Here is a 27,413-nt window from a genome sequence, read left to right as displayed (position 1 = left end):
CATTCTACTTCCGGTTTATATCTGTTGATACTGCGTGATGAGGTTGTTGCTCCAAGGGATACAGCCACGGCCGGATGTGGTGCAAAATCTCGCCATATCATTACAATAAATTACATTAGCTAACGCCTACACCTACACCTACACCAACCCTAATCTTAACCTTACAATAAAAATACAAAATATAAATCAAGTCTTTTCAGCGTGACAAAAATAATGCGGTATTGAAGTGCGCATGCCCGGTGGACGTAGCAGTATCCCTTATAGTCGAAACCGCGTGATTCATGTGGCTCGTGTTTCTGCTGCCGCTTTTTATACCACACAGTGAATATGGCAGACGCTCTGAGCAAAGTTCCCGACGTTGAGATTGATCCGGAGGGAAAGTTTAAATACATTTTAGTGAATATAAAGGTTAAAGGTGGAACGGATAATAAAGTGATAGTGAGGGGAACTATGAGTGCGGAGTACCACAGTAAGTGAAGGCTTGCATGTGGCGTGCCGAGATCTGCCTCTGCAAGCCAAGGAGGTCCTACTTCAGTTCATTTTTTTTAAATCAATATATGTAATCCTGGTCAATATCATACACTTTGACATACATGGTGTTTGTATAAAAGATAGTATATGAGAACACTGAGTCAACTTTTCTCATGTAGATCACATATTTGAAAAAGTGAATCCTGCCATGGAGACCTTGGGATTGGAGTGCAGTTGTCTTGGAGGAGGCAAGATTGAGCACATCAGCAATGATAAAAAACTGCGTGTGTTTGGGGAGTCTACGGTAATTTTCCATTTATTTACAGGGGAATTTTGTTGGAGCACCAAACTCCTTTGGAGCTAAACTACCTTTTGTGAGGACCTTAGATGCTTTAACTTACCTGTAGAAGTCATCTGCTTTCATTATAATGATGCAACATAAAGGGTTACTCCAACCAAAAGTGAATATGATGTCATGAATTACTCAACCTCAAGTAGTTCCAAACATATATACCATTCTTTGTTTTGTTGAACACAAAGAAATATATTTCGAAGAATGTAAACAACTGAGATTTCTGTGATAGTCAAAAAATGGTGGTCAAAAGTGCCCCAGAAGAACTATTGGTTTTCCTAAATTCTTCAAAATATCTTCTTTTGTGTTTAACAGAACATAAAAATATAATTAAACCTACTATGGTAGTCAATGGTGCCTCAGAAATCTCAGTTGCTAACATTTTCCAAATATATTTATTTGTGTACAATCGAACATCGATTTGGAAAAATGTAAGTAATTCATGAGAAATGTTTCATTTTTGGATGGACTATCCCTATAATAAACGGTGATTAGGTTTGTACCTTCTTTTAATAAAGGCCTTTTAGTTGTAGAACAGATCAAATCACAAATACATTATTAGTAATACATAAGCATGGACTTTTATTTTTTTTAAGTACACTAACCCTCTCTCTTCTCTCAACAGGTAGTGGTCTAGCTTTTGTTGAAACTAGTAACTTTGTATTCACACCTATTGTACTATTGCTCTTTTATGACATATCGCTTATTGCTCCCCGAACTCTTTGTAAGTCGCTTTGGATAAAAGCGTCTGCTAAATGACTAAATGTAAATGTTGAGCATGTAAAACCACAGATCACTAGGTATATTTCCTACTTTATTTCTATGCATCTCTTGTTTTTTAGGGCTATGGAAAGGCTGACCATGCTGTAACTGTGGAAAAGCTCAAATCTGTCTATAAAGATTATGAAGTCACTTGGGAATAAAGTAGTACAATTACATTCCCGGTAGAATGTTTAAAATTCTACAATTTAATAACACTTTTCGTGTAATTCTATAATTGTAAAAAGATTATAGAAATAAATGTTCACACACAAATCCTTTGTCAGCAGTATTGAAGCAGACCTTTGATAAAGTAGCCTACGTTTACATACACCCTCATAATGCGATTATATTAAGATTTTGGCAATATTGCAATTACATTTGACCTCATGTAAACGCAATCATTCTATCTAAATAATGCGATTAAGGTGATAATGGCAGTAAGCATAATCAAAGTTATATGTGGTGGACGCCAGTTTTAATCGCAATAAGAAAGCATGTAAATGCCTTAATCCCATTTATGCTGCTCTGACCAAGGTCGCTGCCGGCTCACATTGAAACACTTTGACGCTCTCGACGGCGGCAGTGTGAACGCACAGTATGAAACGCATTAAAGGAAGGCGTTTGCAGATCAATGAAACACGATTCAGGCGTATATATTAAAACGAAACTAAATGTTTTTTGCTCTACTTGTAAGTCGCTTTAGATAAAAGCTATCAAATGAATAAATGTTAAACTGCATCTAAACGGGAGTGAAGAAGTTTGCTCATGTCATGTAAACATGAGAGTGCAATTAAGTCCTTACTTTGATTATTGGAAATGGTCACATTATTGTGCACATGCAAACGAGTTTGATACACTACACAACGTGTAATCCGGACAGGAACTTTGTGGAGTGATAAACATATCCTGTCTCCATCAAGGAATGTGTCTGTTAGATATTGACAATAGATGAAAGAGTATCCAAGAATGAGTCATACTAATCTCATACTGGACTGTCTGTCGATACAATCTATTCATTCATACTTTCATTCATATTTAAGTAAACCAAACTACTTTTATATTAAATACTTGTCTCCCTTAAAATCGGATTATAAAAATCCATCCAGCTCAACATTTATATAGTTTGATATGTGATAATATATTTTCAATTAAAACACATCAGAAACCTAATTATAAAATCTACAATTTGATGACCACATTGAAAACTGTGTGTTTTCTGTAAAAGGGATTTTTCCATCCTGTTTTGAAGTCTTCACCAGCTTCCTGCATCCTGAGACCTCGAGCGAAAGAATATGATCCCATTGTCTGTTCGGCTTATTAAAGTATAAACAACTTTAGTCTTACTTTGATTTATACACTTCTAATGGCTGAGCTTTAAATGATTAGACTGAAAATACTTTTTTTTAACTCAATTGTATATTTGTATTAGGTTCTGGTTAGCATTACGGTTCTGTCTGTTTACAAGGGTCTTCTCAAAACTCCAAAAAAATATCTGTAGTGTATGTAAGCCTTTAGTTAATAACTGTTAGTGCCTCTTTCAAAAAAATTTACATTCAACATATCAACAAGATTAAGCGCTGTGATTTATTGAGTTCCATTTTCCCTGTTAAATTTCCATCTTCCTGTGACACGTAGGGAGTCTATTTGAACATAATGGTGCTGTATTTGGAAGTTCCTGTAGATGTTATCTCCATCATAACCTTTCCCTAATGTTTCCTTAGCATGTGGCTGGCACATGTCTTCACACTTACGGTCAAGGATGTTGAGGAAAAAATAGGTGCCATTAGTAGTAATTAAAAGCAGTATTTGCAGCCAACATTCAAACCTAATCTCCAGACAAGAATACTTTCGGAATGCCCCAGGTTAAGTGCCTTACGGTAATTTTATTGATTTCTGCCGCAGGACAATTTACAGGAACCGCAGGATCCCTTTTAAATCCTTATAAAGACACAATACAATTGTGCAGAATCTTAGTAGGAAAGTCACTTTTCATTCATAACTAAGAGCCTATATTCCTACTGTACTATTTATATCATATTATATACAACACAACTAAGGGTAAAACATGTATTCTTGCTAAATGCACTTCGCATATAATCTAACCAAACAAGCCATCTATTTACTGGAGTGAGCCAGCACACCCAATTTGTAAAACCGCAGTGTTCATTTAGTCATTAAAATGGCCCAGAAAACAGTTAAGGTTAATTCAAGGTGAGCGGAGTTTGTAGTATTAGATATTAACTGGTGCAAAGAACCTGTTACTGCATATGCATTGCGGACTTGTGGAAGCTGTTATAATGCAACACAGTCTCACAGGAATTTGTGGTATAGTCACAAAATGTAATCTATTGGTTCGTGTTGGTGGACACGAATTTCCCTCTTTTTGTGTCAGTTAGCCTAATTTTAAGTTTATTTTAATACGTGGTATCTTTCATACACATAAATATATATAAACGCAATCTGATGGGAATCATACCTATTTTACAAGGTTGCTCATTCGTGTGAATTCCTATTTTCTTACAATCTTATTGGTACATTTTGTTATGATTTGACTTTTCTTTTGTGATGGTAGGTTTAGGGGCGGGGTTAGAAGAGCCATTTATCGTTGTTTTGACGCCTCTTGAAACTCGTGTTTTTAGCTAAATTAGCCTTTTTGGCTGTGATTTTAGGATTTGGGGTGAAATAAGATGTTGGTTAGCCACATCCTAAAATATGTACGACTTCTTTTGATATCAGGTTATAAATATATAAATGTTAATAAACACGCAGTCGTTGTGACACAAAAAAGAGGAAAATTCGTGTCCACCAACACGAACCAATAGATTACATTTCGTGACTGTTATCACGAACTGGCGTGAGACTGGGTTGAATAATGGGTATTGGACGATGGGTGGTTGGCCTTTTAATGCTTGTTGAATTGCTTGATTTATGTAGTGCAAAACCTCAAAGGTTTCATCCCCACATGTCGCTTACACTACACAACATGGTTTGTCATCCTTCATCTTCTTGTTGCAGCACGAACACTACAAAACATAACGCAGACAAAGTGTGCTAAAACAAGACTGTGGTCAAGGATCAACAGTGAAAATCATCTCCGCATCGTGAACACTTCTAGTTTGATGGTGGCTGGCAAATTAGTTTACGTTTACGATCCGCTGGAATGGAGCGTGAAACATTGAAGCGTTTTTAAAGAGTTTTCTATATTCCATTATACCGACTTGTTGTTTGGGATAGTTTAAAATAGCTTTATGTCTTTTATACTAGCCATTTAACATGCTCATTATATGGTTTAGAAGTAGGCCCAGATATATTTTTGTGACCTCCCTAAGGTTCTATAGAAATTCAACAATGGAAAAATGTATATGTAAAGGAAATTGTACTACTAGCCAATTGTGTCATTGAATTTTAATTACAAAATGTGTAATGAATGCTGACAGCTACAATCTCATTTTGAAACATAATTGCATGTTATTTTAAGTTTAAGTATTTTTAAATGTTGTCAAACTAATATTTCCTGTGATCTCTGAAGCAACAGCTCAAATTATAATAGTATTATTTTATTGTTGTGAATTGTTCTATGAAGATCTATTGAAACACTAATAATGTACTTTTTTTGCGACAATAAAAAAAGTTGGTTCACTTCTGTAAAGTTCACTCTGCACATCAGGGCTGTTCACATCAGTCCCGACAAAACGTTGCAAAAACGTTTAGAGGAAGACGGACATTTCTGAATGTGAGCTCAACATGTTTATACACACTATCTATACGTGAAACAAAGAACTAAATCTCGCATAACCTTCTTCAGCACAAAATCCAGTTTAAACAACGCAGGTTGTAGAACTCATAGCGTTGTCATCGTCTTGTAAATCGATCACTGCCACTTTAAATTGTGTTTGGGCAAGATTAAACATGTTTCATTATCTAGCCAATCATCGTGAAGTGCGATTTGATGACGAGATGTAACGTACCTCCCCTAATGCGGCGCGAAATTTTGAGCTGTACCATCTGAAGTTCACAGGGGGGTTCGCAGAAATCAAAATAATATTAAACTAAACCAGTAAAAGAAACAAACGTGACGAGGGTGTTTCGATTTGTGCGTCATTATGTTTCGCCTAAAAAGCGCCTAAACCCGTTTTCAAATTAGTTTTATATTCAATATATATATTCATTGCTAGCGAATGAACTAGCCTGGCAAAAAGTGAAAGTGAGCGAGGTAAATTCAAAGAAACAAGAAGCCTAGGAGAACAAAATGCATGCCCTACAATAACATAATTTAGATCTATTTTAACGTAAATGCTCCATATGAAGTGAGGTGGTAAGTTAAATCCTTAGCAGATATTTGTTTGATCAGATTAGTATGTCGAATAACCCGAAGGCAACACTGTTTACATTTGACCGCGAGCACGAGCATTCATGTGTTGCCATTGATGTCATAAATGAGTGTACGACATCGGTTTATATTGAATAAAACATTATGTTGTGACAAACGCATCGTTTACTTAACAAATGTAACGTTGCTTGTAAAGCAGATTGGTTTTGGAAGTGACCACAATGTCTCAAGTCACTCTTTTGGAAGAAGTTTCTCAGTGGAACCAGGAAACCTGCCAACAACAACTCAAATCTGTCTTGCCCAAACTAGTTATATCCTTTACGCAATGTCCGCGTGTTACACATGTGTATCTGATTGTTAAGAATTGCAACTGCAAAAATGATATAGATCGGCCTTGACACTTTTTCACGCTATGCACCATGACACTGACAGCTGGGAAGAGCACACAAGTAAGTTTTGAATCCGTTTCTCTTAAATTTTACATTTATCTTGTATGGTACAAATAAGATTTTGTTTATTTTTGTTTTCGGACACGTCACATTAACCCAATAAAGAGGCATATTTGCCAAAGTGTCTACTACTACCTATTTTGGCTAATTTTAATTCATGACTTGGGAGTAACGTGAAGGCTTTTCATAGCTTTCCTTAAAGTTTTTTTATTTGCGTTATCTGATTGACATATTTTTACCTCCACAGATATTTTGCAGATAATCACAAATAGATTCCTTCCTCATCTCTCTCTATCTGAGGTAGAGATGGAATGTTTTTCCAGTGTCTTACCCAAGGTGTGTTCAGCATTTTAAGTTTTTACATTTAGTCATTTAGCAGACGCTTTTATCCAAAGCGACTTACAGATGAGGAAACATTGGAAGCAATTATAACAACATACATAAGTGCATCAAACTAGTCCATTAAAGACGAGCACAGTATACAAAGCTAAGAATAGCGAGGTTAGTATTATTATTATTTTTTTTAAGAAGGAAAGGGAAAAGAATTAGGATAAATCAATCAGAGACGTGTTGACGGAAGAGATGCTTTTCTATTAAACAATCCATAAAACCTTCAGTTTAATGCATGCAAGTGTGTGTTGACATGTTGCTTTGTACTTTCATCTGCAGGTGATGAAAATATTTGCAAGTTTCTTGGAAGAAATTCTAAGGCAAGTTGGTGGCCTCTCCAGTCAAAACACGGAGTTGCAGACATTCTTGAGGAATATTCTAAAGGTATGCTTCTGCTATAATTGAACTGCTATAATGGTTTAACCGTACAATGTTGCTTTATTCGCCATTAATAGCGTTTAATGCTGATGTGTCCAGATGATGGTCCAGACCTTGGAGTGCCTCTCTGGTTGCCTACGGCATGTAGGGTCATTTGAAGAGTCTGTCTCCTTGGATGCCATCCGATCTCTGCCCTCCTGCGTCCTCAGAATCTTAACGGACAGTTTTCAGCACTGCAAGGTACAGTAGTGTATTAAGTGAAATGTTGGACTGTAAAGACACATTTTGGTATCTTGCCTGTTTATTGAATTTATGTATGTTTTGGATCAGACAAATTCTGATGTTTCTGTTTATAGGACAGTGAGGTCATGTACAGTGGAAGGCTTTCATTGGTGGGAGATCTCCTTCAGGGCTTGTTTAAAGAGGCATACTCTTTGCAGAAGAGCCTGATGGATGTCTTGGAAAAAATTAACCTGGATGACAGTTCATCTGAGGAGGAGGTTTCAGACATTGTCAAAGGTGTGTCGTTTTGTGGGCTTTACCCCGCATTAGAGTGACAATGGTATATGAAACAGCAAATTCTAAGAATGTTACAGGCAGTAGTTAAGCAACGTGATTCCGATAATAAATTGCCTAACTTTTTAAAATTGTATGTGTTTTTTGAACAGTTGAACCCAAAAATGACCTTGTATACATGATTTTATGTCTTTAAAGTTTTGTTACAGCAAAGGTTATCTTTTCTATCTGGTAAAGACTTTTAAAATGCTTTCTAACAGTTGAATATTATGTTTGACTTCAAGTGATTCACAGTCTGTTGGACATATGTGCCATCATATCCAGTCTGGACATTGCTCTACATGCCAACACATGGAAATTTATTATCAAGTAAGTATAAACAATAGGCTACTGTAAGCATTAAAAAACGTGTAATATGTGACAGTTAAAGGTCCAGTGTATGAAATTAAGTGGCATGAAGTAGTGAGGTTTGAATTGCAACCAACTGGCTCACTCTACTCCCCCATTTCGAAGCACTATGGTGGCTGACACTGGATTAAGGCCGTGTACAGACTTGATTTTTTAAGTTGGCAAAAGGCGCTTTTTTAGTAAAACAATTTGGTTACAAATAGCAGCCGAATGGCATGACTTCGGAGGCAGTGTCTGTGCACGAAGGCAGCCCAGAGAAACAGATAGGCAGTGTAACGGAAGTTTATATGAATTATAAACATAGAATGTCTTTGCAATAACTAATCACATATTTAAAAACTACAATACTTATTTCTCGCTAGAAATGCAATCAGAAGTTGTTGAAAGTGAAAATTAAACTTACATTTACCCAAAACTATCCTCAAACGGGACGCTCTGAGCTGCAGAAAAAGACACACTCTGGACCTTTTTTGGCTAATTCCATGTAGGGGGACCCATGGTGTATATAGAATTATGAAAAGTCTTTATACACATCTGAAGACAAAATATTACACACTGGACCTTTAAGGGAACTCTTGCTAGATTACTGAAGCCCAATTAATAGTTTCTTAATTTTAGGCAGAGTGTGAAACACCAGTCTCTAGTGGAAGATCGGCTTCACCACACTGACATAGCTTTCTCATTGTGTGAAGATCTGTGTACGTCTGTCCAAAACTGTTTTGTGATGGCTCAACAGATTCAGCAGTCCGGCCTGCAGGTACAGTACCAAAAACGTTACTAACAGAATCAGTCCATAGCAATAATCCTTCACACTTTCACACTCGTTTTTGGTTATGAAATTATAACTCATTATGTGTAATTTGAACACACTGTGTCATTTTGTGTTGAAAGTATAAGAGTGACTAGACAAGCTTGGTTAAAAGTAACACAATGTGTTGTCCTGAACTAGACACAGTAATGTGTTGAGGATAGATTGTGTTGTTTTTAACACAACAGGTTTTTCTGACCTTGAATTAAAATTTTGGGTTGGACAACAGTTTATTTACAGCAGCCCTTCTCAAAATCCGGACTCCGTGTTTCTGCCGCCTTTAGCAGTGTTTACCGACTTCTTCAGCTAAAGCACGTAGATAAAATGTTGCAGGTATCAGCCCCGCGAGTGCATAGTTTTTCTTCTCAAAAATGTAAATGAGAACGACTTTTGGCATTTTGTTGTATAAATATACAGCACTGTATGTAACAGTTAAGACAGTAAACGAAAGTACGACTAGATAACACCATGAATAGGATGATAAGCATATGAAGAGTTGATTTGCAAAAAAAATGTTCAAAAACAATGTTTAATTGTGCATTCAAATAAATATCAATGAAACTGGAATTTGGTTCTTTTGAATAAGTAATAATGTCAAATACAGCTAAAACACAATAAAAACATTTTTAACGGAGTAATCCGTTTTTCAAATGAACTTGAAAAGAGTTGATTTGTTATTTAAAGTTGTTTTCAATGTTTATTAAAAGCAAGTTTTGTAATACTATTGTACTGGACCTTTGACATTTTACGAGAATTCAGATTCGGACCTTTGAATGTAAACTTTGAGAACCTCTGATTTACAGGATATTCAACAGGGATAATCCATTTGTTAACTAGGTTATCCACTTTGCTCTGCGAGGTTGACTCAAAGACAATATTGGTGTATAACGCTATAGGCTCTTGTCCTGTCCAGACTGGACTATTGCAATGCTCTACTGGCTGGTCTTACAGCTTGTACAACCAGAATGCAACGGCAAGACTGATCTTCAACGAGCCAAAGAGAGCGCACTATTGCTCACTATAGTTTGCTCTCAACCAATTCTCTTGGCCTACAAAACCACCACTAGTTCGGCACCCCCATATCTTCAATCACTAATTCAGACTTATGTACCCCAACATTGTCTTGTGGTGCTGTCCCACAAAGGAAAAAAATCACTCTCATGCACTTTCTCAGAATGTATTCCACGACTCTTGAACGATCTCCCTCGTGCCACAAGATCAGCAGATTCTGTTGTCGTCTTTAAGAATTGGTTAAAACACATCTCTTCTGTCAACATCTGACCCATTAGTACAGTCTTCTACTTCTCTTCTTTCCTACCCCCCCAAAAAAAGTTCTTAGCTTTGTATACTGTGGTAGGCTAACTGAGACCAGTTTTACTGCACTTATGCATTGTTGTTCTTTTGTTGCACAAAGTGCTTCTATTGATTTCCCCTACATTGTAAGTCAGTTTGGATAAAAGTGTCAGCTTAATGACTAATTCTAAATAATGTTGATATAAGGTAATATGATTTGGTGGTGGTTTATTCTGTAGTTATCCAGAGCTTTTATCTGTCTTCCTCTGTTTGTTTCTCATAGGAAGCTGTGCACTGTCCAGAATTCAAGCTTTTCCAAAAAGCAACAAAGATGTGTAGGTTTTTTGCCAATACCTTAGTCCACTACACAAAGGTAACTAAGGCGAAAATGAAAGTAATTTTTTAAAAGCATAACATTTAGAGTGAGTAATATAGTGAGTGGCTTTGTGATAATGTCCAGTTTCTTTTCACATCAAAGGAATTTAAACCATTCCTTGCCAAATCATGCAGTCATTTTCACCAGTGTTATCTTCAAATACACAGGTAGTGCAAATATTTTTTAAACAGTTTATTTTTCTCCCTGTTTTGTCTGTCAACTCTCAGTGATTTTCTTTTCTCTCCGTAGTAAGTTCCCGCCATCTATGCTTGCTTTATGTGTGCCCCCTGCCCTCATTGAGGACTTGAGAGTATCGGTTCTGGTTCCCCTGGATGTCATGCTGATACACCTGCTGTCCTTCCATCCTTTTGCTGAGTCTGTCCTGGACCCGGACCATCGTAAGCGTTCTTATTATAATAACATGCAACTCATTGACGTACCACGCAAGTGATATAAACAGGCTTTACATTTATAATACAATGTAAATACAATATGGGGTTCAGCAATGGGCTGTTTTTTCCCGTATTTGAGTTCCAAGGGAATCTCACCCATGAAATGCTAATTGAATCCCAACTGAGGTACAGAAAAGAAATGTAGACTGATAGGGAATATCTAATCCTTATTCTGTCCATGCAATAAATTTAATCTCATTTTCAGGGTTTCCAGGTTGAATATTACATTTATTTTAATATCTGCATAAAAAAATATTTTTGACTTGGACGTTGCTGCCCTTAGCTATACCAACGTTTACCCGTTTGAAGATAAGGTAGTAATCTTGAGTAACTACAGTAGTAGCACGAGCACACAACAGCATGAGTGCACAATAATGCACGTACGCACCGATTGCCAACAAAACACAGACATACAGTTCACTTACTGTGTGCAGTTCATCTTTTAGCACTGGGAACGCGCCATCAATCAATTTCAATGTCATAAAACTAACTTGTTTTTGAACAAGTTGACCTTGTTAAACATGAGAAGCCAGCACGTTTAACAGTGTTAAGAAGTCAGAGTGCATGACATGTCATGATACCTCCACTTTAGCATTTCCTAAATGTTTTACCTGTCCTCTTCCAACTGATAGATCACTCAACGCAGTAAAGACCTTTGTGTTCTTTGTTATGTAAGTTGTGGAACACTGCCTGCAACATCAACATTTTAACATTTCAGTCTATGACAAAGGAAACAAAAGAGTGATGGATTTTTTATATTTCCGGGACATGGTTTTAATGGGTGCAGAGAGACCTACTGTCCTCTGGCAGTTATCACGCATTGCTGAGTGTTCATTCTGTGCTCTTCAAGAGTCACCTTAAGTGAACAAGTACTTGTGGCCTTTCGTTGCAGAAGGAATTGTCCTAAGTTGCAATGTGTGAGGTTGCATTGTATCTTATATTGTTTTAAATCAAGTCACAATCAGGGCCATACACGATCAATAGACTTGTTTGCATTCAAGTGCTGATTTTAGTTTTGAAAATGCAATTAAAAAAGAAAACATTTACTCCACTGTGATGTTTTTGGTGTTTTGCAGAGTACAGTACAGAGCTTTGTCTACCACAATGTCTGCTACTGGTGAATGTTATGGGTAAAATCTCCCAGTCAGAGGAGGCATTGCGGCTGTGGAGTGTTGGCAGCCAGTTCTCTGAGGAAAATCCCAGGTAGGTCTGTACCTAAAAAGTGTGATAACAGTTCTATTTATGAGAAAAGAGACTAAATGCTTGCACACCTCTAAAAAAATAATTTATTCCAAATATACATTAAAAGGTCTAAGGAATTCAACAGTCTACAGTTGATTATAATTAATATATCATCAATGTTTGCATGGCTACATCCTGGCATTTTTATTTTTTTTGATATTTTTAGGGAAAAAACTAGTCCTCACAACTGTAAATAAAATTCAGAATTATAAAGGGCAGTGGGAACACATGAGACCTTTACTAAAATCAACAACACATGAAAATCGGTTTTTCCCTTGTGGTTCTTAGTCATTCTATCTGAGATAAACTCACAGCACTCTTATAAGATGCTTTTGGCTCAGGTTTTCCATCCTATTAAATAAATCCTTTGGTTTTGTTAACTCTGATTTCCCATATTCTCGTCAAATTTGCTTCAGGCACTTTTAAGAGTTTTATATTCGTGCCATCAGATCAAAATAACAATTATTCAGTATCTCATTGAATTCAGTGGTTCTCAAACTTTTCAGATCAAGCACCACCTTTAATCAAATTAGATCTTCCAAGTACCACATAATGACCGCCATAGAAAATCTAATGAATAAACACTCAAATTAATAGAGCTGTAAAGATCTTTACAGCTTGTCCTCCAGTTCTAATGTATTATTAATAATACAAACACTTTTACCAGCTGTTTTCAAACTAAAGAACATGTTTTTCCCATGTTTTTCAAGCTAGTCAGCTGTCATAGTAGACACAAAACAGTATTCTGTAGTGCACTGTAAACGGGGCTCTGTAATTTACTCTAATGGGGGATGTATTAACTTTGTGGGGACTTGCAGAGGACTACAAACTTGTATTAAAGACAAACAATGTGGAAAGAATATTTAACACCGAAGATAAATAAATATATGTATACCTAAACATCATGAGAACAGCTGTATATAAAAAACAAAGATTTACACTTTACTGCAGCGGCCTTTGTCAAAGCTAAATCGCAGCGCATGCTTCATAACCTCGAGTAGATGCAGATGTGTGTTGAATTAGCGCTTTACAGCATTACCAACAGCTTTAAATGGCGGTTCAAATGCAGAAATGCGTACAGTAAGTACTCAACCAGAATGATCCTTCTGCCGTCGCTGTCTCCGCTGCGGTCTATTCACAGATCTTCACTCCGCGGGAGTTGACTCGTCAAGCTCATTGCCTCACTCAGCAGACGGGCAAGAGTTTAGAGGTTTAGGCATAAAAGGCAAACGCAGTCTACAATATCAAAGTTGTACGAACTTAAATCCACAGGCACAAATAATTATATTTAATACTAGTCATAAATACATAAATGAAATTAACAAGGGTTTTAATTTAAAATTTGCTCTATGTATTCAATCAATGCTTTATTCGGTTTGAATCATTTTCGAGTGTAGGGACAGTTGTTGATTTATTTAATTTATTGCTAGGTTGCATACAGAGCTTTCATATTTGTATTCCAGGTCGGTAGCCAGCCTATTGAAAGGGGAGGTTATTTTTTTCAAAAAGTGGACCTTTTTGCAGTTTTTCTCCTTTTGTATTTAATCATGAGGTTCAAATAATTCATTTTGGTGACCTTTTATGCACTAATTTGTGTTGGATTAGCTTGTCTGCTGGTATCTTAACAAGCATGCTTTTTGATTGAAAACCATGATGACATGAATCACATGAAAAAAACTACTTAAATTCTGGACCTTTGGCAGTGAATTTCGTTCGAACCACCCGAACCCCCCCCTGCCTACGGGCTTGTATTCGCTCTGTGTTTTGTGCAATTTGAGAAATACATTTATCAAGATCAGTGTGCCTGTGCGAAACTCTGCACATGTTTGCTCGTGTGTATTGCGATACACGTTTATTTAAGTTATTTTAAATGTGGCAGCCGCAGCAAGTGCACGTTCAGACACAAGCCCTGTTCACGGATTGTATTGTCCTGAAAGCATGGTCTGTCAATATGCATTAAACAGGACATGATGAGATATTTGGACAGCCACCGGAGCCGCGGGTTACATTGAAAGAAAGGTCAATTTGTTTTGTAGCTCAATTTCTGACAAGTTAAACATCTTATTTGGAATACATTTAAAAACTACTACATGAATGAATTTCAAGGCTCAATCTCGTATTTGCCTCAGTAAAATAACATTAAATTTTTTGAATAATAAAGTGATTTATTTATTATGTAATTTATATGTGATAGTCTACTACTGTTACAACAATAACAGTACACAGAATAAAAGATTTATCAGCTGTCATTGTGTTAGTCAAAATTATTTTTTTATCTATTATAAACTGTATATTTTCCATGATTGCCAGAAGATGAGGAAACAATACTTTCTTTGATATATATGACATGCGTATTAGCCTCAGATAACCATGAGTGTGATTTCGGGGAAAAACAATAAGAGGAAGTCAGACGGGCTTTCGTTTTTGGAAAAGTTATCCCTCTTACTTTTCATTTTAATTTCAGGTTTCTCTATACATTTCCCAGATAACAGTAGGCTCTGTGTTTTCATTTATGGGTCGATAAACTTAATAACATACCGATGTTTGAATAAAATAGCTAAATGAAATGAGAACATATTGAGCATTTATGGCCTGGTTTCACACACACAACCCCATCAAGAAGAAATCTGCCCAACACTTCAGCGAAAACTCAAAAGAGGTGTTTATTGAGAAGTTCCAGTTTGAGAACCACTGCTCTGGAACAAAAGCTGGAGCCTTTGGCAAATGTCGAAGCTGTGCACAATGTTAGTGCTGGGAACATAGGATTCTTGTGCCATAAAAAACTAGTTTATGCTTATTTCTAGCAAAGGCTCTTTCTCTGTTTGCAGATGGTCTGTGTTTGAGGCGGTGTTGCAGAGTTTCAGAAAATGTGTGTTGGAGCGTGCGGTCCCTGTGACGTTGCCGGGTGTGATGCTGCGTGGTCAAGCTCAGGGTACAGTCAGCCTGCACCAGCATGTGTGTATTCATATGTGTGCCTGCGTGGCTGCACTGCCCCCTCAACACTTTGCTGAATTGGTTGGTACACTCATAAATGTGCAGTGAATTCTCCTGGTTATTCAGTTAACAACTATTGATATTTAGCTCTTTGTACATTGTGAGTTGACGTTGCTCAGTGAAGCAAGAGACAAATTTATTGTATTTCATGTAAAGAGTTTAGTATGTCAACAGTCTTTGTTTTATGTTTTATATACGGTTGTTTTTGTTAAGAATAATTTATTTATATAGTAATGCTTTTCATTACCATGGAATTGTAAAGATTATGATCTTTAATCATTGCAAAATTAATCAATTTGATACATCTAATTTAAAGGGATAGTTCACCCAAAAATCTACCTTTTACTCAGGCACATGATGTTAAATATGTTTCGGAGAACAAATAAAGAGATGTAGGTGACATCCGAGACATTTCTAGGCCTCCTCATTGAAACCGTCGTGTCAGTTTTTGTCAAGATCCAGAAAAGTACTAAATAAATCGTTAAATTGGTCCATCCGTGCATAGTGGCTCAGTTGAACTTTTCTGAAGCGACAAAAATACTTTATGTGTGAAAAAAAAGGCAAAATACAGACTTTAATCGATATATTCTCCTCTGTGTTGTAAGTGTTTGGGGCACGTTCACAAGAACACTTAAACGCATACGCATTTGGTTTGTGCGACATCTCGGCTTTCACCTAGATATCTTTATTTGTGCTCCGAAACATGTTTAACATCATGTGGGTGTGTAAAAAATGACAAAAAGTTGATTTTGGGCTGAATATCCCTTTAATGTCAGACATTAAACGCTGAGACCACTTCATACCCAAGTCAAGGAGACAAACTGCTACTCCAAGACATAAATGACATGCACTTTCCTTTAAATGACATTATGTTGTTCGTTTCCTTACTTTCAGGAACGTTCACTATTAGCCGCTGTACTGCAGGCAGACACACAGATGGCAGTTTTGGCCATGGATGTGTGGTGCTTTCTGGCACGGTGAGTGTTGATCCACACCCCTGACTTCAGCTTTCAGTTACAGTCAACATGAACAATCACAGGACCTTCCTGTGTTAAATCCCTTTTAAAATTGAAAGTACAATCTTATACATTATACAAAAGTATACACATTATAACGTATATCAGCTGTTATCAGTGTTATAGTGGTATGTAAGGAGTTCAAATTTGTCAAAGATTTCTGTCAAAAACAACATGTCAAAGTTGTTTACTCTCACTCTACAGGTATGGCTCGGCTGACTTGTGTTTTCATCATGTCCACCTTGTTGCTAACCTGGTGAGTGCCATCGGTTGGGAATGTGACCTTTATGTGTTCTTTACACCCTGACTGAGCTGACAGTTGTTGTATGAACATTTCTGAGAGCACATTTGTTTTGCTTTGTATTTAATGACAGGAGCCTCTGTTGTATTCTAAAAGTTTTTATCAGAACATTTTTCCATAAAATATAAGCAATTTAGTAGTGAACTTTTTGCTTCTGTGACCTGTATTGTTGTTGTCCTCTGCAGATAAGGTCATGTCCTGATAAAGGTTATCAGTTGGCTCACTTGGCCCTGCTACTGAGACGCCTGCTTTTTCTTATGACACCAAAACACCAGGTTCACTTCCTGTTCCTTTTAAATGAATAGTATTATGTCTGCAATGTACATAACCTTTGCCATGATTTTTAGAACACTGCTGAGTTTGTGTTTTCTTCAGCTTTCTAATATTGTTCGGTTCTATTTATGTTATACAGCATCTCTTCTTTCAAGATAGTGGGTCTTTAAAATGTGATGAAGTTTGAAAAAGTGATGATGTTTTTGGGATGCGTTTACATCAGATGGAGTTTGTGGAGCATTTCCCCCCCTCTCAAGAGGAGAACCTGTGTGTCTGGCGTCACATTCTCCTGAGGTGTCTGAGCACGGAGGCATGTGTGCGGGTGGAGGAAGAAGTGCTCTCAAAAGCCTCTGATGCGCTGCAGGAATGGCAGGACTGCGGCTACAGACTGGGCAACATATCAAGAGTGGTGAGAGACACTGATGTCAGCTACACCTGACATAAATGTTCTTGCAGTATGTTGTTCAATTTCAATTCGCAGTCTGATCCCGAAATTATTTGCAACTCAGCTCAGAGTGTCAACAGTAGATAAATGTTGACTTAAGTCCTGCATAAAAGCCGTTTAAAAATGTGTGTCCTACCCAAGTTTAGACTTGTGTGACAATTTTCTTCCCACGTAGCCTTTGTGACATCCATAATTGTTTGTCTGTCAGTTGGAGTGGGAAACGGAAAGGCTGAGATCCCCATTCAAGGTCCAGGACAATAAATTCTGCCTTATGCAAGGATCTGACCCTGAACAAATTATGATAAGAGAATTAAGTAGATTGAAGATTTGATATAAAAAACGAAATAATGCACTTAGATATTTTAGCCAGGCAGAATTCAGGGTCTTGCATTGTGTTCTCAGCACTTATGTTTCGATTGTGTTTTATAAATAACAGCTAGTTTGTCATATTTGTCTGCTCTTAAAAACAGCCTTGCATCTCATAGTCGTCCTTAGGAACAAAACTCTTGACTCCTTAGTTTGTTACTGGTTTAGAACAGTGTGCTGGGATGTGTGCTGGTGGTGATGGGAGGGAGCAACATGCATGCAGCATCAGTGGTGTCTTCTGTGAAGATCATCTCTCTGATGTGGAGTCGTATGTGTAGCAGACAGGTGAGTTGAGCGAAGTTAAAGTTAAGCAAACACACTCGGAAGGATGACATTTCTTAAAGAATATACATCTTCCACCAGTGTGTAGTTTGTGTATGTTTATACTTTTTCATCTGTTGTTTGTTGGTGTTGCCAGGTTCAGATCTATCCTCCTCTCCAGTGCACTGTGAAGTTACTCCTGTCAATATCAGCTGCTGTAATCAAAAGTGTAGAGCCACATGTTATCATTCAGGTGATCTGCTTTACCGTGTCACACTGCATGTGGTGGTTCATTATATGGAGCTCATTTGTCTTTTTGTGTACGGTTATGATTGAATTTTTTGGCAAATTGCAGGCTGTTTCCTGTTTGAGTGAATTTAATCTGCAGAAATGCCCGGATGACCTGCTTATCGCTGCTTTGGAGTTTCTAGCCTCCATGGGAAAAGTATTTGTTCCTCCCAATATTCAGGTATATTAAATGACTTGTTTTTAGACAGATAATAGGTCCCAGTTTCATTATTTTGTTTGCTTATAAATACATATTTGTGTGTATGTATTTGTGCTCCCAGGGTCAGGTTTTGCTCAGACTCAGTGCACTGTTTAATGGTCTCCTGACTCACCCGTCCTGGCTCATATTTCAGCATGTTCTAGAGGCTTTTGGTCTCTTTGCAGAGGTCAGATTTTCCCGTTAACTAACAATAAAAATCGGGTACATTTGGGGTAAATCAATGTACACAACACATAAATGAACACAGAATCTACTCGTTGTTCGTGTTAGGTTTAATATAGCTAATGTTGTAATTCATCTTTGTTTTGTTTCTTAAGATAACCAACCACGAGGAAGTGATTTCCCAAACCTTAACATCAGAGGAGGTCAAAACCAAAGTGATAAACTTTCTCAGTAAGGTAGGTGGAAATAGTTTAATATGTTTAATTGTCTTTCTGCAGTACGTACTTCTCTAGATTACTGTATTATTCTCTACACTACAGACAGTCTCGCAGAGGGAGTCTGCGGAAGAAAGATTGGAACGTCTGAAGGAGGATAGGAGCATTATCGAAAATCACTGTCAACGACTGGATAGAGAGAAGAACTTATCTGTACACACAGCTCCTGCTGAGGAGGTGAGTCACGAGGTAGTCAACAGGCAGTCAATTTATAAGTGTGTACTTAACCTGTGTGACATCTCTAAAAAATGTTTTAGTCATTGTATAATCTCTATTACAGAGTCAGCCATGTCCGAAAAGGGCAAGACAAGAGACCAAAGCAGAAGAGGAGTACGAGCGGTATCTCCAGACAGCAGAAAGTTCATTGAAAGCTCTGCAGTCAATAGAAGGGCCCGGCGGCTCCCCGTCACCTCCGCAGTGGGTCAGGGTCAGACTTGAGGCCCTACAGACACTTATTACTCAGATCAACACCACTACAAATGAGCAGTCCTGATTCAACTACACCCTCACCTCTACTCTGCTTTTAACACATCCTGTTTATTTCATATTAAATTGACTAAAATCAATGTTTGTGTGGAGAAGGGTCATTCTAAAATGTTTGTTTTTATTCAACCATAATTGAAGAGAAATATGGGCTTTTTTTGTGTTGCTATAGAATATTATTAATAGTCATAATCAGTGTGTAGATTTTCAGTGACATTGATTTCCGTTTAAGATTTTAAATGAATACTTTGTTGAATGTTAAGTCAATATTACGTTTTAAAACAAAGTAATATTTCAAATGTAAACGTAATGACTTAAACTTTATTTTTAATCTTCACATATCCAGTGTCACTCAAATATGTAGCATTCCAGAAGCGCGTACTAACACCGTATATGTATTAATAAATTGACGTCACACTGGTGCGGCTGACGTTTGTAAGATTTGTTTTGTAAACTGTAGATTATATATCAAACATTCTCAATGTGGTTATCATTTGTAGTGGGGAAGGGGTGGAATAGGGTTTAAGGGTCGCGCAAATGTCTGTTGATAAACACCACCAAGCGACGCATTAACAGTAGTACGCACTCATATTTGGACACTTTACAGAAAGTCATAAAAATGTATATCTAATAATCAACAATCGCGTTACAATATCAGGAGGAATTATCATCCCCAAAATGGAACGAATGTATATTTTCCATATTTCTACGTTTTAAAATTGGTACGGTTTTGAGATAAGATTAATGTTAAAGTGAGATTATTAGTAATATTGTCACTTGAGTTTACAAGGACTTTGCCATGTGGAGAATAGCGTGATATGGCAAATAAAACCTAATCAATAATACAATTAAAAGCAAAAAAGATGAAAATCTATTAGCAGAAAGCAGTAATTGTGCTTTTACGTGATGTGCTTCAGAGTTGACTCGTGCATGCTTTTATTATCCATTGATGGTAAAATGCAATGAATAAATGGCCTTTTAACTAACAAAGGGTTTTGGTGAATAAACACCTGGCAATATTTATTTAGTCTGTTATTATTATTAATTCTAAAATGATCATTCTCATAATTAACATTTCTATATTCTGCTCTAATATATGACAGTTTTAAAAATTAGGGTCCAGATTGCAAAACTGGAAATGGATTGCAAAAACGAACACAGTTTATGAATTGTAAAGAAATCAAATAGCCAAACATCTTTTTATTTCAGCAGCGGGTAATACAAATAAATTACATCAGGCTCTTACCCAAAACTATAGGGAACAAATGATTCTATACATTTCTTTTCAAGTTGAGGCTGCCTGTCCTCTAAGGCTCTTTATATAAAATCTGTATGGCACAAATAAAAATAGTTTGGATAAACTTGAATTGAGCAGATGTGTTTGCAGGTGCAACAGGACCTTAGAATTCAACAGGACTTGTCATGTTTACAGTCGATGAACCCTTGCTATGGCAACAGTAAACTTACCGATGATAATTTTGGGATAACTTTAAAAACAATACCTATTAAATTGCAGTTTATTAAAATGACTCTGCACATCAAGATCTTCAGCGTTAATGTCATGAAGGTGCCATATGTAACTGTGTCTTTGTGTAGGTTATACTCTGAATTCCACTCATATGGCTTTCTATAAAGGATCAAGCAGATTACCAGGCGCTCTCATCATCCCAGTTGAGGTCATCATCACCCCAACTTTCTGCCTCTGTCTGGTAAAAGCAAACAAACAATCATTTAGCATCAACACAGTACATATATAAGCCTTGTTAGAAACTAATGACAAACAAGAATTGGGATTGAGCCGATAAACTTACCTCGGTTAAGTCCGCTGCGGCAAACTTGGCTGTAAGTTTCATTGCATCTATCGGTAAGTCTGCATTATCTGATGCTGTGTGTCCTGGCGTTGTACCCGTTATGGGTTCACCGACTGAGCTCGCCACGGGGAGCAGAAGAGATGTGGAAGACAGTTTTATATCTGGAACCATGTCTGCGAAAAAGTCCAGCTCTGGGTCTTGCTGCGGTTTCTTCTTCACCGCAATGGTGAACTCCTCTCCGAGACCTCCAGCTCCGTGGCTTTTGATTGTATTTTTTGGCTTAGGCTCAGACTCTAAATTAGTTTGGCTGGGTTTAATGGTGTCGTTTCCCTGTTTCCAGTCTGAGTCCCATAAGGTATGGTTATGGTCTGGAGGACTTTTCACACTAAAGTTCAGTTTAAGTGCTTTTGACAACTTCTGAGGTTCAGACGGAGATGATGCAGTGTTTTTCGTTGATGTCTTTGGTAAAGAGACTGGCAGATTACTGGAGGGTGACTGGTCTGAAGTCACTTCAGAGTCCTCGATATCATTCCACGGTTCCTCGTGGTCGTTCCCAGTTTCAGCTGATATTGCCGAGCTATCCGGGGCTGGAACAGCTGCGGACTGGATGCTGATCTGGACCGACTGACTCTTTTCTTTTTCTGCTTCTTCTGTGTCGCTCCAATTTGGCCAGTCATCATCGGCTCTCACAGTTTTGCTGCTTTGTGGGCTGTTCACAGCTTGTGTGCCCATTCTGAAACCGTTGAAAGGGAACAACATCTCCCTACTAAAACCTGAAAAGACCAATTTGTTTGAGTTCTTCGTTTCAAAAAGCTCAAAATTACAGAGAAATAAATGAAGAGCTTGGTTCCAAAGTGAGAATTAAATTTTTTATTGTGCAGTCCGATTAATATCAATCAAACTGTAGTTGGTTTGTTTTGATTCGAGCCATAATAACTTAAAAAATACAGCTAACTAACAATAAAACACAATGAAAACATTTTAAAATTTTTAAAAAGGGATTTCTCATTTTGGAACCAAACTCTTCAAATATCCAAAATCAAAAATAAAGCCACATTTATTGTACAAAGTTCAGAATTGCAACGTACCTGCCCTCTCCGCTATGGTTTGCTGCCGAGCTGTTTTATCAGTTGAATGAAGCGAGTACATATTTTCTAACACCACCTTTTTGGTCTCTGGATCCTTAGGAAACAGATTCAGGACTTTTGAAGGCTGTGAGATATGAGGATGTGATGGCCCGACAATATGCACAGGAGATGCTGCAGAGGACAAAAGTTTGTGTATACATGTATGATTTTAAATCCTGTCAATAGATTGTTTCAATCTCATATTTTGTATTTCCTTAAATTTGCCTCTAAAATACAGTATATAGTATGTCATTGGCAGAGAAACTTCATATTTTGTGTATTTTCTAAAATGTAGTTGACAGTAAAAGGTTGCACCCAACGAAGAAATTGTTGATTGATTAAAAGCAAATTTAACACATAATTGATATTGCAGCATCCTCTAGTGGCAAACAGATGATATTTCTTATTTGTCCATCTTCAATGATCACACTAAGTTTCTTTCATGCAAAAACTTAATTACAAAATGTGTGTACTGAACAAGGTGTGCAATTCTTCAGGAGTCACAGAGAACAGAATGAGAAACTTATTATTTTCCTCTATAAAAATGTTTTAACAGCGTCTTACTCTCTGGAGTGACCTCTGTGGACTTAGTAAAGTTTGGCGAAGTGCGTTTAAAGACTTTGGTCCTCTCCCCACCAACAACTACATGTGCGCCGAGCAACGGAACAAGCACAGCCAGGCTCTGTAGCGTCATGGCGACAAGTGAGTCATTCGTATCTCTCATTCCCAGCAAGACCTGCACAACACAGCACAGGAAACTTTGAAACAACCCTAGTTTAGATATCTTACATTTTCGAGTGTAAACATCATTAAACTCGTCGCACAAAAACAGATTTCTCACAGTACCTGAGGAAGAATCTGGTTTTTGAGCTCTTCATAAGTAAAGAACTCTGCATACATGTGGATATGGGACAGAAGGACGACCCGGACATGTTCCTCATTGACTTTAAAGAGCTTGAGGAGTTGAGTAATCACGTATCTCCGATACAAAGACACGGACAGCAGACAGTCCTCACTGCTTCTCCCACTGGAGTCTGTAAATCAAAAATATACATCACCACTGGGACTACAAACTATACATGAGGTTACACAAGGTCCAGAGGGTTTGTCCTTGTAATATGTATATTGTTAGCATGTTTATGGAATTCCTCTACCTTGCTTAGGTCGTAAGAGATAAGGAAGGAAGCTTTTCACAGCCATTGGCTCGGCAAACACAAGGGAATTTAGCAGTTTAGGAGCCAGACGTGTAGCAATTAACTCCTCAGGGAGGTTCTGAACTCTGTCTAAGAGAAACCTGCATAAACGGTCATAATTATAAGGTTATAATTATTTGTTAAATATTAGATACTAGGGATCTAACAATTTTATCTATATTTTCATCTCAATAATTATCGTGGTCCCATCACTGTATGAAACGATAGGTCTTCTGGGCCTAACATGGAGAATGTTAGAAAAAATTATTGTATGTTACCTTTGTCAAGGTCCATCTGGTGCAATTAATTTCATTTAATAAGAGGGATTTTTAGGTAATTTGACCCATCTTATACTATAATAACGTATACCTCTAAACAACAGATATGACTAGGGGATAAAGAAGAGGATGCTTATGGCACATTTCCAAGTCATCATTTGTCATAGGACTTTATACTAAGGTATTATCGCACAGTGAGATTTTGACATTGTTACATCCCTATTAGATATTGATATGATGTTTGATTATGTTAATTGAAAGTTCAGCCAGGCCATCTTAAGGACTGGAATTTATGATCATAATTTGTAAAATCAAGAGTTATTCCTAAAGACAGAAACTTACTTAAAGAATTCATTCTTCTCCTCTTCAGTTTTTAGCGTCAGACTCTTCAGAAAATTCACAATATCCAAAAAGTCATTCCTATAGAAGTTCAATATAGTACAGTTTAGGTTATGTACTATAGCCCAATTTCATTTCATAAGGGAATATATGCTAAAATAACTTTTAAAACACTTGTCACCAGAAACAAATGTAACTTTTTAGTGCCATGAAACAGATGCAAGGTGAACCTGAAAAACTTGTGTGTCAGCAAACTGCTGAGAGAGGGTCGAGACGTGGGCTCAGGGGTCAGAAGGCTGATCTGTAGCGTGTTCTTTAGACTCTCCAACAAATCATCAGAGACTGAGACAGAAATTTGCATGAAATTATTACGCATGGAAAAAAAGAGTGAGTGGAAAAACATACAGTCCTATGATTTAGCTAGAGAAAAAAAAAGACTGTACAGATGGCAGCACATATGGTTTTAATAACAACATTATGAAAGCCAATGTGTTGCATTCTCCTTGGATCATTATGTTCTTTGACCATGAAGACATCACAACATATCCTGAATGAAAAACCTGTCATCAAACTGCCTCTGAAATGCAATATCGTCTTGAACGCTGTTGTCAGACTATTAACAAATTTGTCACAATGTCTGAGAAAAACAATTCTAGACTGGTTACCAAGTGCCACAACAGGATGAATGCTAGACATTCTCGGCCTACTTAACATGTGTCAGCTAATTTAAGAGTTACTGACCATGTCCCGTCAGGAGTGGAAGGACAGTCTCTACCATCACCCCGAATGAAAAAGCGTCTCGGGAATGGGCGTGCTTGTCAGGAAGAGTCTTAAATCGTTCAAGCTGAAAAATAAAAAATAAAACACATTGTTACTGAGTCACTGTGACGTAAATTGTGGTTAGATGGATCAAATGCTGCATTTTCCTACCTTTTCCTCGGGAGGAATAACATCATTTTCCTTCACATTTTGGATGCTTTTGAGAAACTGGATGGAAAGTTAAACAAATAGTTGTGAGTTTCATCCCCATTCAGTATAAAAGTTTAAAATGTATACAATTAAAGGAATAGTGCGTCAAAATATGAAAATTCTCTCAAAATGTTATCACCCTCATGCGATACCAGATACCCTTTTTAGTTGATTTGTTTTATTATCAAATTATTTATGTTTAACTGAAGAAAACACATTCCTCTGTTGTCTGATATTGACCACAAAATAAGACCTAACTGTTTCAACAAAATACGTTTCCTAAATCACGACTGTGATAAACATTTACTCTTTTAATCAAAGTCACTGACTGCAGCTGTGACATGTCAGAGGGCACCTGGCCCTCCCGATTGAGACTGGTGTCTCCAAAGTATTTTTTTCTCGATTTATTTATCATTGAAGTTTGGGTTCTTTACCACAGGGCCTTGTTGGCTTGCTCACCAGGAGACTGCATTTATTAAGTATTATTTGCAAGAATGATCTTGCTTGTTCTATAAACACCATGCACTGTGCTGTGTTTGACCTTTTCTGTGTTTTTCTTATTTTCTCCTTAAAAGCTGCTTAGGAACAATGCACATTGTGAAAAGCGCTATATAAATAAAACATGAAAATAAGTCATGTACATCTGGGATGGCATGAGGGGGAATATAATGATATGATTTGTCCTCTTTAATTATATATGGTGATGAATATTAAACAAATAATAGGTGGAGTTAGGGATGTTACCTGGGGGGTCGCCTCTGAAAACTTGCAGACCGTTTCCATCCCACCAAGCTTCCAGTGACCATCTTCACTGACAAATACTGAGGACATGCAGACGTTGTTGTGACTTGATTTGCCCTAAGTGATGGAAAGAAACGTCAATGCAGTTATAACAAAGATAAAACAAGAAAAGTGTATTGTAAATTGCCTAATTTAAATAAAGCTAAATGTTCACTAAATGAATTGTTACCCTGTCGTGTAGAAACACTAGTGCTTGCAGGACATCATACAGGCCCGCACAGATCTCTTCTGGAGTAAGATTGTCAAGCACTCGTTCTAATGGTTGAACTGGCTCTGTCACTAAATGTATACCACCATCCTGCATTGAACATGACAGGAAGTGGAGGAGACACGGATGCCGCAGCGTCTTCAGGTGCTGGAAAGGAAGATGCATTGAAGTACAGAATTTATTATGAAATGCATGACATGTGTACGATACGTCTAAGATATTTAAAGTCAGTAGAAATAGAAATATAATGACAAGTACAAATAATGAAGAATTAGTTAAGATTTGCTTGGTATCGGACATGAAGTTGCATGTTTACTGTTCTTGTACCTTGGCAGCTTTACTGAGTTTATCTTCGTTGTCTTGCTTGTGCACAAAGACAGAGGCGGGTTTGCCATCTCTGAGGAGGGCGGAGTACATGGTCAGACCTGAAGGTAGAGTCAGCAACTGCTCCTCCAGCACACAGCTTGGCAGGGTACTGCTCTCAGCACCCATCCTTACACCCACGTGGTATTATCAGCCTGTCCCACTGTCAAACAGATAAAAACATCAGCATGTTCTTTAATGTACAGGTATTCCTCATGCTCATATGTCTTAAAACTTGATGACGTCAGACAATACTGTACTGTTTCACCTACACGATTTATGTCAGAATGTTAGTTAGCATCTTAACGATTTAGTATCTTAAATCGGAGTTTATGATTTTTGTGTCAAGGACAACCAATAACATGACTGTCCCTTTAAATCAGTAAAAAAATGACAGCGGAGGTATAATGAAATATAAGCTCCTTGGTACACATAATACATCCTGCACCGTGTCCCACGTGTCATATAGGAATTCATGCGATGACAGACATGGCATGTCTCCATTGACAATAAAAGCACTTTACGAAATTCAGTTCACATTGACACCGACACCAATCTATCGGGAGATCTGTTTATTTTGTGCCCATGTGCAACGAGCAGACTACCTGTTATCGGTGCGTCACCTCGCAGTGTGAAGCGAACAGACTAGGAAAACCAGTTTCCCTTTACAGCAGAAACCATTATTACAAATCGCCTCGTTTGCTTTCCTTACACCTCGATTAAGTCTGCCGCACGGTGGACAAATAATGAAAATAAAATAACGTTACATTTTATGTAATACAAATCGCCTGTTTTGACGAACTGCGTCGTTTACGTATTTGTAACACGCCGCAGTTTAAGACTTCCTCCTGTTCCCCCAAAGTGTAAACACCGGCTCTTCCGGTTAAAGAATTGGACGAAACCATGGGTGAATGATTCGGCTGTGCGGGGGTGACTCTGTCACTGAACAATAAATAGTCAAACATATTTCAAATGTGTCGTTTAGATTCTAGATTTGAAGCCAAGAATTTATT

At 37.4% G+C, this 27,413-nt stretch overlaps 3 protein-coding genes across 9 annotated transcripts; 2 read left to right on the top strand and 1 right to left on the bottom strand.

The window, feature by feature from the left end:
• The first annotated feature begins 266 nt into the window (after positions 1-266).
• On the top strand, positions 267-2,921 carry LOC306904285 (14 kDa phosphohistidine phosphatase). Its single transcript, XM_079474093.1, has 3 exons — positions 267-469; positions 651-775; positions 1,666-2,921. Exons 1-3 carry the CDS (start codon positions 328-330, stop codon positions 1,744-1,746), a joined length of 348 nt encoding a protein of 115 aa, XP_079330219.1. The 5' UTR covers positions 267-327; the 3' UTR covers positions 1,747-2,921.
• A 2,612-nt stretch (positions 2,922-5,533) lies between these two features.
• Positions 5,534-20,326, top strand: firrm (fignl1 interacting regulator of recombination and mitosis). 7 transcript variants are annotated; one of them, XM_079474851.1, is made up of 25 exons: positions 5,534-5,798; positions 6,112-6,226; positions 6,325-6,364; positions 6,612-6,700; positions 7,034-7,138; positions 7,232-7,372; positions 7,489-7,651; positions 7,933-8,017; positions 8,675-8,813; positions 10,441-10,530; positions 10,636-10,700; positions 10,783-10,931; positions 12,062-12,188; positions 15,056-15,242; positions 16,116-16,198; positions 16,442-16,493; positions 16,724-16,813; positions 17,035-17,220; positions 17,791-17,907; positions 18,041-18,136; positions 18,239-18,352; positions 18,453-18,557; positions 18,709-18,789; positions 18,874-19,005; positions 19,109-20,326. In XM_079474851.1, exons 2-25 carry the CDS (start codon positions 6,137-6,139, stop codon positions 19,319-19,321), a joined length of 2,739 nt encoding a protein of 912 aa, XP_079330977.1. In that variant the 5' UTR covers positions 5,534-5,798; positions 6,112-6,136; the 3' UTR covers positions 19,322-20,326. The 7 variants fall into 7 exon arrangements, with proteins under 7 accessions (XP_079330977.1, XP_079330975.1, XP_079330976.1 ...); XM_079474849.1 differs by having other exon boundaries at positions 5,534-5,900; positions 6,115-6,226; XM_079474850.1 differs by having other exon boundaries at positions 5,602-5,798; positions 6,115-6,226.
• scyl3 (SCY1-like, kinase-like 3) lies at positions 20,233-27,303 on the bottom strand. The gene is made up of 14 exons (XM_079474856.1): positions 27,006-27,303; positions 26,365-26,563; positions 25,999-26,184; positions 25,773-25,886; positions 24,990-25,046; positions 24,801-24,903; positions 24,290-24,401; positions 24,063-24,140; positions 23,404-23,543; positions 23,096-23,283; positions 22,814-22,985; positions 22,211-22,381; positions 21,123-21,895; positions 20,233-21,017 (listed from the first exon to the last, which is right to left on the bottom strand). Exons 2-14 carry the CDS (start codon positions 26,527-26,529, stop codon positions 20,958-20,960), a joined length of 2,319 nt encoding a protein of 772 aa, XP_079330982.1. The 5' UTR covers positions 26,530-26,563; positions 27,006-27,303; the 3' UTR covers positions 20,233-20,957.
• Between the last annotated feature and the right edge of the window lie 110 nt (positions 27,304-27,413).

Source organism: Barbatula barbatula, assembly GCF_947034865.1.
Source record: "Barbatula barbatula genome assembly, chromosome: 15".
Lineage (NCBI taxonomy): Eukaryota > Metazoa > Chordata > Actinopteri > Cypriniformes > Nemacheilidae > Barbatula > Barbatula barbatula.
Note: the sequence above shows the minus strand (reverse complement) of the source record. Positions and strands in the feature narration are given on the sequence as shown.

Excerpts from the sequence above, each read along its gene's own strand:
- firrm (XM_079474851.1), top strand. The coding sequence starts at position 6,137 with ATGTCTCAAGTCACTCTTTTGGAAGAAGTTTCTCAGTGGAACCAGGAA. Across the intron at positions 10,531-10,635 it reads CCTTAGTCCACTACACAAAG|GAATTTAAACCATTCCTTGC; the intron begins GTAACTAAGGCG and ends TTCACATCAAAG. Across the intron at positions 16,494-16,723 it reads TCCACCTTGTTGCTAACCTG|ATAAGGTCATGTCCTGATAA; the intron begins GTGAGTGCCATC and ends TGTCCTCTGCAG.
- LOC306904285 (XM_079474093.1), top strand. The coding sequence starts at position 328 with ATGGCAGACGCTCTGAGCAAAGTTCCCGACGTTGAGATTGATCCGGAG. Across the intron at positions 470-650 it reads TATGAGTGCGGAGTACCACA|ATCACATATTTGAAAAAGTG; the intron begins GTAAGTGAAGGC and ends TTTCTCATGTAG. Across the intron at positions 776-1,665 it reads GTGTGTTTGGGGAGTCTACG|GGCTATGGAAAGGCTGACCA; the intron begins GTAATTTTCCAT and ends CTTGTTTTTTAG.
- scyl3 (XM_079474856.1), bottom strand. The coding sequence starts at position 26,529 with ATGGGTGCTGAGAGCAGTACCCTGCCAAGCTGTGTGCTGGAGGAGCAG. Across the intron at positions 24,141-24,289 it reads CTGACACACAAGTTTTTCAG|GAATGACTTTTTGGATATTG; the intron begins GTTCACCTTGCA and ends GAACTTCTATAG. Across the intron at positions 23,544-24,062 it reads GAGAAGAATGAATTCTTTAA|GTTTCTCTTAGACAGAGTTC; the intron begins GTAAGTTTCTGT and ends CCGTTTATGCAG.